This window comes from Sorex araneus, chromosome 1 (assembly GCF_027595985.1).
Source record: "Sorex araneus isolate mSorAra2 chromosome 1, mSorAra2.pri, whole genome shotgun sequence".
Taxonomy (NCBI): domain Eukaryota; kingdom Metazoa; phylum Chordata; class Mammalia; order Eulipotyphla; family Soricidae; genus Sorex; species Sorex araneus.
The window spans coordinates 22,486,886-22,500,311 of record NC_073302.1 but is presented as its reverse complement, the minus strand read 5'-3'; the positions used below and the strand labels follow the sequence as shown (position 1 = coordinate 22,500,311).

Here is a 13,426-nt window from a genome sequence, read left to right as displayed (position 1 = left end):
TTTCCTGAAATTTTTTTTAACAGCATACTATTATAACTTCTACCAAAAGAAAAAGTTTCAAACAGTCTGTTAGGTAAATATAATTTAACTGTTCTGTACAGTTTAGGAGCTCTATGTGCCATTTAATCAGTGTCACCGTTTCTTTCCCATTGTTAATTAGCTAAGCATTCTTTACCTGTCTTTCTTTGTATACTAGGATTTGGGTTTCCATCTTCAGTCAACAGTTTTTGCATTGGGGTTTTACAAAATTGAGAATGAATATAATTATTTAAGGCCATGTATTGTTTGATGTAATAATGAAACTGAGCCATCAGTTTGAAACACTAGTTTAAATAAGTCAGTTCTCATGAAGTTAATCTGAATAAATCAGGATTCCTGGGTATCCTTAATAAGCCCAGGTGACCCTCCATTGAACTTGTTTTGTTTCATTTCATTTGTTTTTTTAGATTTATTTTCACCCACCCACCAAGGCAGGTGGGGGCCTAGTCCCGACTACCCAGGGATGGAACCTGGGGCTCCTGTAAGGGAAGCCTGCTCTCCGGCCCCTGAATTGGGTTCTTCACTTAGGACCTTATGCCCTGGTGTGCCTGATTCTTTGCTGTAGACACAGGCCAGAGTCAGCAGGGCCCAGTTCAAATCCTGTTTGCCCGAGAAGAGCAAGCACAGCGCGCCTAGGATAGCGCCATGTAAACACAGGCCAGTCGTATGTGACCTGAGTGAAATGTGTAAGACTCACTTCTCTATAACATAGAGGGAACAGCGGGGTTGCTTACAGATTTCAGACGATTTGTATAAAACCTCTAACAGGAAGTTGATTCTCAGTTATTACTGGATGTAATAATAGTAAAGTATATATTCGAATCAATTACTATAAAGCAAGTCTTCAAACAGGACAGTTTATCTAGGTCTATGAGAGTATACCCCTCTGCCTATTCAAGTCATTTCTGAATACTCTAACATTATTTATCTCTCTCCAGTGATAAGCACATTTAAAACAAGTTGGGTGTGGGCCAGGGAGATGGCTCAAGGGCCGAAGGATAGGCTTTATACGATCCCCTGCACTGTATGATCCTGAGAATCAGGCTGAGAGTAGCCCTCAGGCAACATTGGGTGTGGCAAAAAAATTAACCAACAACAGAAACATGGTGTTTAGCAACTGGTGAAAAATCATTTGATGAGATATCTGTTAAGATTATTTGATGAGATCTCAACTCTGAGGAATGTTAAAGGAGAGTACGAGGCGGTCAGGTTTGTGGAAAGGATTATGGGAGAAGGGGTTTGGAATTGTCATTGAAAGACACTGGTTTTGACTGGCACAAAGCCCATGGACCATTTGTCAGGCTGAGAGTGTGGTGTAGCATGGTGTGGCACAGTGTATGCATGGTTGGAGGTTCTTCAGGCCAAGAGCTAAGGTGGGTGTGTTGGACACAGTAATACTGGGCATATCAGGACAGCGGTTTGTAATTTTTAAGTAGGAGCATTAACAGGTTAGGGAAGGGGCTGGACAGATAGTACAGCAGGTAGGGAATATGCTGATGACCTGGATTTGATCCCTAGCACCCCAAGCACTGCCAGGAGTGATCCCCGAGTACAGAGCCAGGAGTAAGCTCTGAGAACCACCAGGTTTAGCCCCAAAACCAAAGAAAAAGATAGAGGAAGCGAAATCAATTTGAAGATCAACTGAGTACTTGCATCAGCTTTTTAATCTCTATTTTCAGGTCTCTAGCCTTCCAGTGCATTCCAGAGGTCAGAACCATTTGCTTATGCACAGCTTGGCATTGATTTTACTTCCAGGAGATACACTTTGCTATTTTTTCCTATCCAAAGACAATAATTTCAAGCTTAAGACTGAATTTAGTAGGGCTGGAGCAATCACACAGTGGGTTGCACTCAGCCAACCCAAGTTCGAATCCCAGCATCCCATATTGTCTCCTGAGCACCGCCAGGAGTAATTCCTGAATGCAGAGCCAGGAGTAACCCCTGTGCATTGCCGGGTGTGACCCAAAAAGAAAAGCAAAAAAGACTGAATTTAGTAGATCACAGGAGAATAATCGAAGACCCACCTATGGTTATGGACTCTAGTCTACCTCAATATGTCTACTTTAAGTGTTACTTGCATTTGGCATTTGCAATTAGGTTCGTTCTCAACTGAGAAGTTGGGAATGTCTCTGGAAGTTTTCATTCATTTCCCTAACATCTCAATCCCTTAACCTTCCATTCTGATTCCAAATTAGCAGATGAGTTGTAGGGTCAGATTTTAAATTTCTTTCTTTATGAGCTTGTGAAAAGAATTGAAAGAAAATGTATAAATACCATTCAACATAAGATTGCCCAGGATGGCATCTAAGAGAGCTCGAGACAATATATTCCAGAGAGAGAACAGGTCTTCAGTGGCTTAGATTAAAGCAAAAAATATGTAAATGGTCTTCCCTTCTTTGCATCTTTGTTAATAGATGTTGTGGTTGTTAATAGAAATGTTCACTCTTTGGTTTTTGGCTTTGTTTTGTTTTAGAAGTTCTTTATACAGAGAAAAGTTTAGCTAAAGCATTCTTTGTCTTTCTAAATTGATTTCTCCCCGCACTCACCCCCCTAAACACACCCCCCCTTCTGTTACTGGAATCCCTGCATTGCCACATCCCTTACTACATATAGCAAAGTTATGGGGATTAAAGGCAAGGCTAATCCATTAATTCTGTGCTAGAAATAGGAGTGTCTACTCTGATTATCACAGTACACGCAAACTCGATTAAAAATCTACTTCTCAAACATTATCTCTTAAGCTTTTTCTGTTGTTTATTTCACATTTTCTTTAGATGCAGTGCTCTAGAAGAAAGGGACAGGAAATTGTTTTCATGCTATTTCTTGTTTTTGTTTCTAGCCTATTCTACCAAACTCAACAAGTTCCCTGTGTTTAACATGAATGATGACTTAAATGACCTCTGCACCAGTGCAGTCAGCCCAAACACAACCAAAGCCACGCGGTACGCCCTCAATGTGTGGCGGTATTGGTGCATGACCAACGGGCTCAAAGACCACACGGACATCACTAAGGTCAGTAACTCATGCTTCCTTCCTTCAGCCAGCTTCTCCGAGCTGCCGAGTAATGGATGCTGTGCTACACAGAATGACCCAGTCCGGTTGGCCTGGGGAAACTGTGAAAGGTCATTAGCTGGGAAGATTGAGTTGGTCAGCTGGTGACATCAGCTGGAAGGATTGAGTTGGTCAACTGGTGACATCAGCTGGAAAGATTGTGCTGTACCGTTTGTACGAGAGTCGAACTTCATGTGTTCTCCGCATTTCTAGTTGTGAGATGTTCTCAAATTCAGATGGTAGGATGGGTTGGACTGGTGAGACTGGGGAAAGACTTGCTCTCAGAGCCATGTTGTGAGGGGGGGGGCTAAATTTTTTCAGTTTGGATGAAGAGTCTGCTGGTGAGGGACTTGAGGGGAGAGTGTCATCTGCACCAGAGGTTTTATATATGGGAGGAGTCGACTCTCAGTGCTCGAAAACCCTGCAATGTCGAGCTAGAATCTTCGGAGTGAAGCACACCACCGTTGAGGTGTGGTTTTGCTTCGGTTTGTAAGGAGGTGACAGCAGCGGAAGCAAGGAAAGGGACCCTTGACGAAGGGAAACTCCTCAGACCTCAGGCTGCAAGAGTATAGCGGCTGGGTCCAGGACAGGAAGCAACACGATGCTGAGTGATATTTCAGAGATGTTAAGCGGGAAGTGATAAGCAAAATGTTACCCAAGAATCCTTGGCACCCAGCACCCTCCTTTTTAAAAGTGCTCTTAAAAATCTCTTCTCTCTTGAGAACTGAAATTTCTGGGTGGATGGGAAAATTCTTAGATTTGTAAAGACAGTGCAAAAGCGTATTTTGACTTGGCTTTATTGAATCTAAGTCACACAGATGCATGTTTCCTGTAAGCAGTTGGGACTGAGATGTAAAACGGAGGTGCTGGCAGGGCTGGAGAGAGAGTACAGCAGTCAGGCGCTTGCCTTGCATGTGGAGGACATCCCTAACATCCAATATGGTCCCCCACGCCCCACCAGGAATGATTCTTAGGCACAGAGCCAGAGGGAAGCCCTAAGCACCACTGAAGATGGGGAAAAATAAAACAAACAACCATGGATGGGACCAAGAAATAGGAGGTACTTCAGCCTCCACTCTGGTTCGAGTCCCAACACCACATACAGTCCCCTGAGCATGGCCAGGGGGACTCCTGAGCACAGAGCCAAAAATACCACCTGAGCCCTAAGGAGTGTAGCTCAAACTGTCCTGAATAATGGGTTGCCCCCTACCTCCCCAGTAATCACAAGGGAAATGTTAAAGCCCCAAGTATTGAGGTCTCGCAAGTAGAAGCTATTATTGAAGCCATGAGCAGGAGATACTTCAGGTGATGACATTAGCAGGAGATGAAACAAGAAATTTGAGTTTGCTACATCTGGTAGGACATACCGAATACTAGGGGTCTTTTCTGCTGACTTGCAGAAAGAAAGGGAAATATGTACAGGACCAAACCAAAATAGCACAGCTGACATTGGAGCAGGGAACATGCACAGAGGCATCGCTCTGTGAGGTAGGTGCTGAGAGTGTTTTAAGGGAGGTGAAGGCTCTGTTTAAGGGGGGAGGGGCATGTAGGAAGCCTAAAGGGATCTTATAGTTTCTCCTTTCGTATAGAGTTATAGGCTAGTAATCTTTTAATATATATATTTTTTGCTTTTGGTGTCACACCCGGCATGCACAGGGGTTACTCCTGGCTCTGCACTCAGGAATTACCCCTGGCAGTGCTCGGAACCATATGGGATGCTGGGAATCGAACCCAAGTAGGCAAATGCCCTACCCGCTGTGCTATCACTCCAAGGCTAATAATCTTTTCACAGAAATCCTGGATCCAAAATGCAAATGCTCAGGCTATTGCAGACAAAGGCCAATAAAATATTTGATCAATTAAAAACAATAAATCAGTGGACTGATTACATGCTTGACATATAGGAGGCCCTCATTTGATCCCCAAGCCCATATGGTCCCCTGAGCACTGCCAGGAGCAAATTTTGAGCACCAAGCCAGGAAGAGGACGATAGCCCCCAAACTACCAGGAATAACCCAATTAAAAAAATTTTTTTTAAAGACTAAAATAAGTTATGGTAATGAACCACATAACTTATGGTAATGAACCACAAGCTGCTCTAGTAACAATTGATCAATGACCTGCAGTTATTGATTATAGACAAAGCATGGAGAGGATGTTAGGGACTGCAGAGATTTACACAGATGAATCACCAGCCTCCTGCCAATCCAGGTGATGCAAAAGACTTAAAAATAAATGAGAATTTCCACTTCAAACCCAGAAGTAGTCTCCTGAAAACTGGCCACCAGAGAGGAAGGAAACTTTTTCAGGACAGAGTAGGCAGCCCTGAACTTGATTTCTAAGACAAAGTGAGAACAGTATCCTGGCACCCAGACATTGGGCAGTTTCTGAAGTTCAGGGACGGTAAAAGAAATCAAACAACCGACAGTTGTGCTGAATGAAGACCGAGCCCAGAGCTCAGGGAGCCTGAGACTATGTGGATACAGAATTTGAAGGTAGAGAGAGTGTGATCAGTGAGAGGTGGCTATTGTAAATCTTAAAGCAACCACTAAGTATACAAAACCAAGAGAGTTGACAATCTTGTAGTGGAAATAAGAATTGAAAACATGCCATACAAGAGAGACAGAAAAAGCTAAAAGGCAACTGGAAAGATAGTACAGTGGATAGGGCACTTGCCTTGCTTGTAGCCAACCCAGGTTCAGTTCCTGGCACCCCAGGTGGTTCCTTGAACCTAATCTAAGGCATATAAACATACTCTTAAAGATGACCAATATTTCCTCACTTAAACAAATTAACACACAAGTAAATAATCCATGCAGGAAATTGTCCAAGTAAAACTTACAGGGGACCAGAGCAATAATACAGCTGGTAGGATGCCTGCCTGGTATGCAGCCAACCTGGAGTCATCCCCAGCACCGCATATGGTCGAGTACGGAGCCAGGACTATGTCCTGAATAGATCTAGGTTTGTCCCCCACCAGAAAAAGAAGAAATCACAAAGAAAGCTTTTGCATTTAACTGAGTGAAAAATCAACCACAGTTTTTCAGAATAGTGGGAGGCAACCAAAGCAATGCTTAGGAAAAGAGGGTAACTTTAAATACAAACCCTCACATTTGTGGTCTACTGTGTTTCAACACCGGGACTGAAATAACTCAGTGGAGGGAGAATTGTTATTTGAACAGATGCCATGAAAACTTCATACCCATTGCAAAAGCCACTCTACCCTAGGTCATACATAAAAAGGAACTTAAAATGAACCAAAGACTTAAATGTAAGAGCTGAAGCTATAATATTCTTAGAAGAAAATAAAGGAGAGAGATTCATGTGCTTGAGTTGGGCATATACTCAATAATAGTGTAAGTACACACACACTATACACAAATATTCACTGTAACGTTACTCAAATAGGCAAAATGTAGTAACCACCCAAATTTCCATGTTTGAATATATCCAAGGTTTAAATGAAGCTTGAAAATATTATACTATGTGAAATGTCAGACTCAGAAAAGACAAAACTTTTAGAAGTTACTAGAATGGGCAAGTTCATAAAGATTAATGTAAGGGGGTGAGTGGCAGTGATGGCCACACAACATTGTGGATATTCATCATGCCAATGAATTATACACATTAAATGGCAAGTGGGCTGGAGCCATTAGCACAGTGGTAGGGCATTTGCCCTGCCTGCAGCCGACCCACGTTCGATTCTTCCGCCCCTCTCGGAGAGCCTGGCAAGCTACTGAGAGTATCTCGCCCGCACAGCAGAGCCTGGCAAGCTCCCCGTGGCGTATTTGGTATGCCAAAAGCAGTAACAAAAAAGTCTCACAATGGAGACATTACTGGTGCCCACTTGAGCAAATTGATGAGCAACGGGATGACAGTGATACAGTGAAATGGCAAGTAGCAGATTATGTCTATTTTGCCATAATTTAAAAACCAAAACAATTACCTTTATTACTAAATTTTTGATTCACCCAGCTCATCCCCATTTATTTGTTTCTCCTAACCTCCACCTTTTCCAGGCAGAGGTTCTTGTCTTTCAGACTTTATGAAGACACCTGTCAGGTAGGGGGACACGATCTTAAAGAGACCGTTGTCTGTTCCCGAGAACTTTGACCTTTCCATGCAGGGAACCGTGAAATGAGCCCTGTCTCTCGAAACTTTCCCATTATCCCATTGTCCCAGGTAGAGCAAATGTCTCACGTGTTCAGTACAGTGTAGGTACTAATTCATCACTTCTAGGTTCTAAGATTTCGTAGCTTTCCTATGTTATCTAGTAGAATAGTTTGTGAGAGAAAAATTGTATTTCTGTCTCTATAATATGCATCTGTGTAATATGTTTACAGGGAATACGCAATTGAAATGTTTTTAATAGGTTGCTATCTCAAGGAAGTAGCTGGGTTTTAATGGGGAAGAATTCCTGCACCTCTGTCCTCCTTCAGACTTGTCCACCTCCCTCGAGGCTGCAGTCCCTCACTGTAGCACTCTAGCACTGGCGTCCCATTGTTCATCAGTTTGCTAGAGCGGGCACCAGTAACGTCTCCATTGTGAGACTTGTTCTTACTGTTTCTGGCATATCTTGAATATGCCACGGGCAGCTTGCTAGGCTTTGCCGTGTGGGTGGGATACTCTCGGTAGCTTGCCAGGCTCTCCCAGAGGGACGGAGGAATCGAACCCGGGTTGGCCACGTGCAAGGCAAACACTCTACCCACTGTGCTGTCACTCCAGTCCAATAGAAAATAGTATCTTCAGGCTCAATTCAAATCTTCCTGAATGAAGTGAAATGTTAATAACTACAAAAATGAAGTTAGTTTTGTGCCAGCGATGGCGTCTTTGTGCGTGTTTGCTGGGGGGGAGGGAGGGTTGCTCCCACATAGTGCTCAGAGGCCCGGGGGCCACTCCCCATGACACTCCGAGGGCCTGTTGGCACAGTGCTGTGAGGGCTACTGGGAATAGTGGGGCTCACAGTGCCAGGGATCCAACCTGGGACTCAGCACATACAAGGCGTGTGTGCTGACCTTGTGAGCTATCTCCTCTGCCCTTGCAATGGTGTCTTCAAGATTCCTTTGGTTCTCCTAAAGCCTTATAGTTAGGTCCAGAGAAATGGCTAAGAGGGCTGGAGCACATACTTGCAGGTAGAAGCCCAGATGCCCGAAACATTGAGCTGGGAATAGCCCCTCAACATTACTAGGAGTTGCCCCAAAACCAAAACTGAGAAGAAAACACCTACAGGTTATAAACAGTTTTCCACTTCCTTTATCCCTCTAGGGACAAGATGGTTACAAGGGGAAATTTGAGGCTTTGCCAAATGGTTTCTCCTGATTTTACTCATAACTCTTTCAAGTGTCAAAGGTTCTTATCTAATTTCAGAATTCAGGGCTTGCCTCCCTCCCTCCCTCCCTCCCTCCCTTCCTTCCTTCATTCCTATTGAACCCAAGGCCTTTTGGATGTAGAACTGCTATATCCAGCAGTTCTTAGGGCCTCCTCCTAGCTCAGTGCATGGAGATCAGTCTTGGTGTTTTTCAGGGACTGTGCAGTACCGGGATTGAATGTCCTGCGTGCAGAGCATATGTACATTCCAACCTGTTATACTCTCTCCAGCCTGTTTTTTTTTTTTTTCTTCATCTGATCTTTTCCACGTGGGGTCACCTGCCCTGTGGCCAAACTCTCACACCTCTTTGTAAGCTTATATTCCTTTTGGCACCAGAAAACAAGTGTGTAATTAATTCAGGGTGAATTTTGACGTGAGAAATCAATTCAGAGCAACTGATGGAGGAAAATAATTTATTTCAATGTTTTCATAACAAATTAAAGACCTTGATAATCTGGAGGGGTAATCACAAGCCAAAATACACTCTTGAAAAAGCTAAAAAAAGTCACCTAACATGGGCCAGAATGAACAGTTGCTTTTTGTAAACAATAATTACTTTTGCTGTGATTTTATTTTTAAACGTGTGAAATTCTGTGGATATCAGGAAAAATGTTCTACATCTCAAGTCAGCTTGGTTCTTTTTATTCCACACTAATTCATTTACTTAGTGTGCCTTTACCAGTTCATTGGGTAGTTATTTTACATTTTAAGCCTTCTGCTATGTATTTGAAAACTTAGCAATATATAAGAAACAGTTCCAGTTCTTGCTTCAGGCAGCTTTCATTTCACAATGAGAGACAGACATATTGTTCAGAGACTCTGCAGTATGGAAAGGGCCATAATAAAATATTTAAATTGAATGTCATAGATTCCAAATGAGGCAGTCACTTTATGTTAAAAAATCTGGAGAAGCCCGTTATATATGACAGTAGGATTTTAACTGGATCAGGGAATAGATTTTCCAAGGGCTAAAAGAAAAAAAAAAACATTACTGAGCTGAATAGATAGGAGAGTGGTTAAGGCACTTGCCTTGCACACAGCCAGCCCAGCTTCAATCACCAGCACCACATGTGGTCCCCCGTCCCCTCCAGAAGGGACCCCTGAGCACAGAACCAGCAGTAATCCCTGAGCACAGCCAAGTGTAGCCCCCAAAAACAAAAACGAAGAACGTTCTAGGCAGAGAGAGTAGCCAGTGTGAAAATGTAGAAGTAGGTAAAGGGCTTTGTAGATACAGTGAATGACAAAAATTTCAGTGACATTGGAAAATAGAATGCAGTGAGAACAGAAAGCCAGACTTGAGAGACAAGACGCCTCTCAGTTAACTAGTGCTGCAGAACAAATGACCCCAGGACTTGGTGGATTAAGGAAACATTATATTGGGGCCAGAGTGATAGTCAGCAGGTAGGGTGTTTGCCTTTCACGCAGCCAACCTGGGTTCTCTCCCCAGCAACCCATATGTCCCCAAGCATCGCCAAGGGTCATTCTCGAGTGCAGAGTCGGGAGTAACCTCTGAGCTTGACCACAGTGTGGCCCAAAACCATCCCCCACCAAAATGAAATTTGACTCTGGATTCAATAAGTTGTGCTCAACTAGATGGTTTTCTACTAGTCTCATTTGGAGTACTCAGGTGATTGCAGACCTGGATATCAGAGGGAACATTGCTTGCCTCTGCCCCACATGTTCTGACATATCTCTGTTTCCATGTTTTGTTTTTTTTTTTTTTTTTTTTTTTTTTTGCTTTTTGGGTCATGCCTGGCGATGCACAGGGGTTACTCCTGGCTTTGCACTCAGGATATACCCCTGGCGGTGCTCAGGGAACCATATGGGATGCTGGGATTTGAACCCGGGTCGGCTGCGTGCAAGGCAAACGCCCTACCCACTGTGCTATTGCTCCAGCCCTTGTTTCCATGTTCTAACTAGGTTTTTTTTCACAAAGCAACATCATACATTAAATTTATGAAAAAAGAACCTGTAAGAAGCTACAGTATGTAAGCAGATAAAATCTTTGAGTCATAGATTTAGAGTCCTACAGTCACTCTGCAGAGCTCCCACTGGTCAAACAAAGACCTGCTTGCCCAGATTCCAAGATCTAATGGGACCAGCAAAATATCACAATAGTCGGGTGTGGGGTAAGGGAGAGGGGAAGTTATTATTGTGCTCTCTTTACACACAGCCCACCACAGGGGAAGAAACAGATCGTGAAGATTTGTTTACAAGGTTTACAATTTATACTAAGGACCGTGGAAAACTATCAGAAGTTGGTTGCTTTATTTTTGGAGAATGAAGATAAAAGTAAAATATTTTGCTTAGCACCTCTGATTTCAGAACTTCCATAAACCTTACAGTTACTTATCACTGTATCACTATATCACTGTCATCAATTTACTTGAGCAGGCGCCAGTAATGTCTCTATTCGTCCCAGCCCTGAGATTCTAGCAGCCTCTCCTTACTTGTTTTTCCCAACGGTTGAAGGCTCTTTTCAGGGTCAGAGGAATGAGACCTGTTATTATTACTGTATTTGGCATATCAGATATGCCACGGGGAGCTTGCCAGGCTCTTCCGTGCGGGCGGGATACTCTCGGTAGCTGGCCGGGCTCTCTGAGAGGAATGGTTACTCATAGAAGTCATAACTATTACAGCGGTTTACTCATTGGCCCACCTGTTTCAATCAGGAATGGACCAATAAGATTCCTTACTTTGTTTTCTACTGAAAATGACAACTGTTCACATGACAGTATGTGATACTGTGAGAAGTAGGTCTTGGGGAGTGTTGAATGGCTGTTTTGACAGCATTTGACAAAAATCTATGATGAATAGATTTTCTCATACTTTATATTGTTTAATTAATTGTATTTTTTCCTTTCCTCTTTTCTCCTCTCTGTTTCTTTTATGCCTATAGGAAGTTCCCAAAATTAGTAGATTTTTTTAAAAAAGGTTACATGGGAGCTAGAGCGTTAGAGTGGGCAGGGCACTTGCCTTGCAGTCCACCTCTCTGTGGTGTTCAGCGTATGGTCCCTCGAGTACCACTAGGCGTGATACTTAAGCACAGAGCCAGGAGTAGGCCCAGAACACCTTCTAGGTATGGCCAAAAACATTAAATAAAATTGTAATTTCATTTTAAATTTCTTTTTCATCCATTCAGATTTATTTTCTGGTTATTCATTAGTTTTAATTTTGTGGTTTACTCTACTTTTTTTTTTTTTTTCTTTTTGGGTCACACCCTGCGATGCACAGGGGTCACTCCTGGCTCTGCATTCAGGAATTACCCCTGGCGCTGCCCAGGGGACCATTTGGGATGCTGGGAATCGAACCCGGGTCGGCCGCGTGCAAGGCAAACGCCCTACCCGCTATGCTATCACTCCAGCCCCTACTCTACTATTTTTTGTTTTGTTTTGTTTTGTTTTTTGTTTTGGGGTCACACCTGGCGATGCACAGGGATTACTCCTGGCTCTTCACTCAGGAATTACCCCTGGCGGTGCTCAGGGGACCATATGGGATGCTGGGATTAGAACCCGGGTCGGCCGTGTGCAAGGCAAACGCCCTACCCACTGTGCTATCACTCCAGCCCCTACTCTACTATTTTTAATTTGGTTTACTTTCTCTAGATTTTTTTTGAGGTGCATAATCAATTTATTTTTGCCTAGCAGTTTATTTTTTGGATTTTATTTGTCTCCTTTTATAGCCACACCTGGCAATACTCAGAAATTACTCAGGAAATGTTCCTGGCAGTGCTTAGGGGACCATATGGGATGCCAGAGAGTGCACCTACGTCAGCTGTGTGCAAGGCTAGTGCCCTACCCACTGTGCTGTCTCTCTAGTCCCCAGTTATTTTCTAACTGTGTTTTTCAACTGATATTGGCATTTGTCTGGCAGCATCCCAGTCATTCAGTGGAGTGTTGGGGGGACGTAGGAACTGAACTCAGGCCTCATAGCGTGCACTGGACCACAGAACCCTACCCCCCCTCCCCAGCATCTACAGTGCCATACAGAATACCATCACTTTGGTTCCTTCTAAATCTATATAGTTCGGCTTTTGTTCTCTTTTTGACCCAAGGGCTGTTAGAATAGCTGTTACTTGTACTGTTTCTTATTTTAATGATTTTTGACATTTCCTGTTTTCCTAGACTACGTATTCAGCCTGAAATGACCATGAGTAAGGTATAGTTTTCTCTCTTTAGCTGCTTCTTAAAAAGAAAGCTTTTCCCACCAGCCAAGCTTCCTTTTCCTCTGATCATACCCAAGTGAAAGATTGAGTAGACTCATTATATTGTATGCATAGTTGCTATGCCATTTAAACAAATACTGATTTTAAGCCACAGATTTTTCAGGTGAATTCAAGTTAAAAAATCAGGAAGCATTAGCTTCCTATGCAAAATAGACCTGTCACTTGTAGTTCCCTGAGGCACCATGTTTAGTACCAGCAGTTCCAAACAGCGTGTGCATGTATCAAGGAAATGAATGCTGAGATAATTCAGGGGTTTTGCAGGGGAGGATGGTTGAGTGTTACTGAAGAAGGATAAAACACCTTGCTAGAAAAGGCTTTATAGAGAATAGAGTAATGCAGGCTAATAATAATTCATTATTATGTCCATAAGTATGCACTTTTTATAAATGTATATTTACACACATGTATGTATGTGCATGTGTTTGTTACTGCTTACAGACTCTTTCCATTAACTTCTCAAAGCATTATAGTAAGCCTTTGGAAACATTAGTAAGTCCAGTTTTTTGGTTTGTTTGTTTGTTTGTTTTGCTTTTGGGGTCACCTGCAGTGATGCCCAGGGGTTACTCCTGGCTCTGCACTCAGGAATTACTCCTAGGGGTGCTTGGGGGACTATATGGGATGCAGGGGATTGAACTTGGGTTAGCCACATGCAAAGCAAACGCCCTACCTGCTGTACTATTGCTCCAGCAGCCCCTAGTAAGTCCAGTTTTGCATCTTGTAACACAGAGGCTTAAAGAGATTAA

At 43.0% G+C, this 13,426-nt stretch overlaps 1 protein-coding gene across 2 annotated transcripts in view; it reads left to right on the top strand.

The window, feature by feature from the left end:
• The window catches only part of KIAA1958 (KIAA1958 ortholog), a 189,704-nt gene that overhangs the window by 164,928 nt on the left and 11,350 nt on the right, over nt 1–13,426 (top strand). For both annotated transcript variants that reach the window (XM_055136537.1, XM_055136545.1), the window contains one exon: nt 2,879–3,051. In XM_055136537.1, the coding sequence (XP_054992512.1) occupies nt 2,879–3,051 (173 nt within the window). The remainder of the gene's footprint in view (nt 1–2,878; nt 3,052–13,426) is intronic.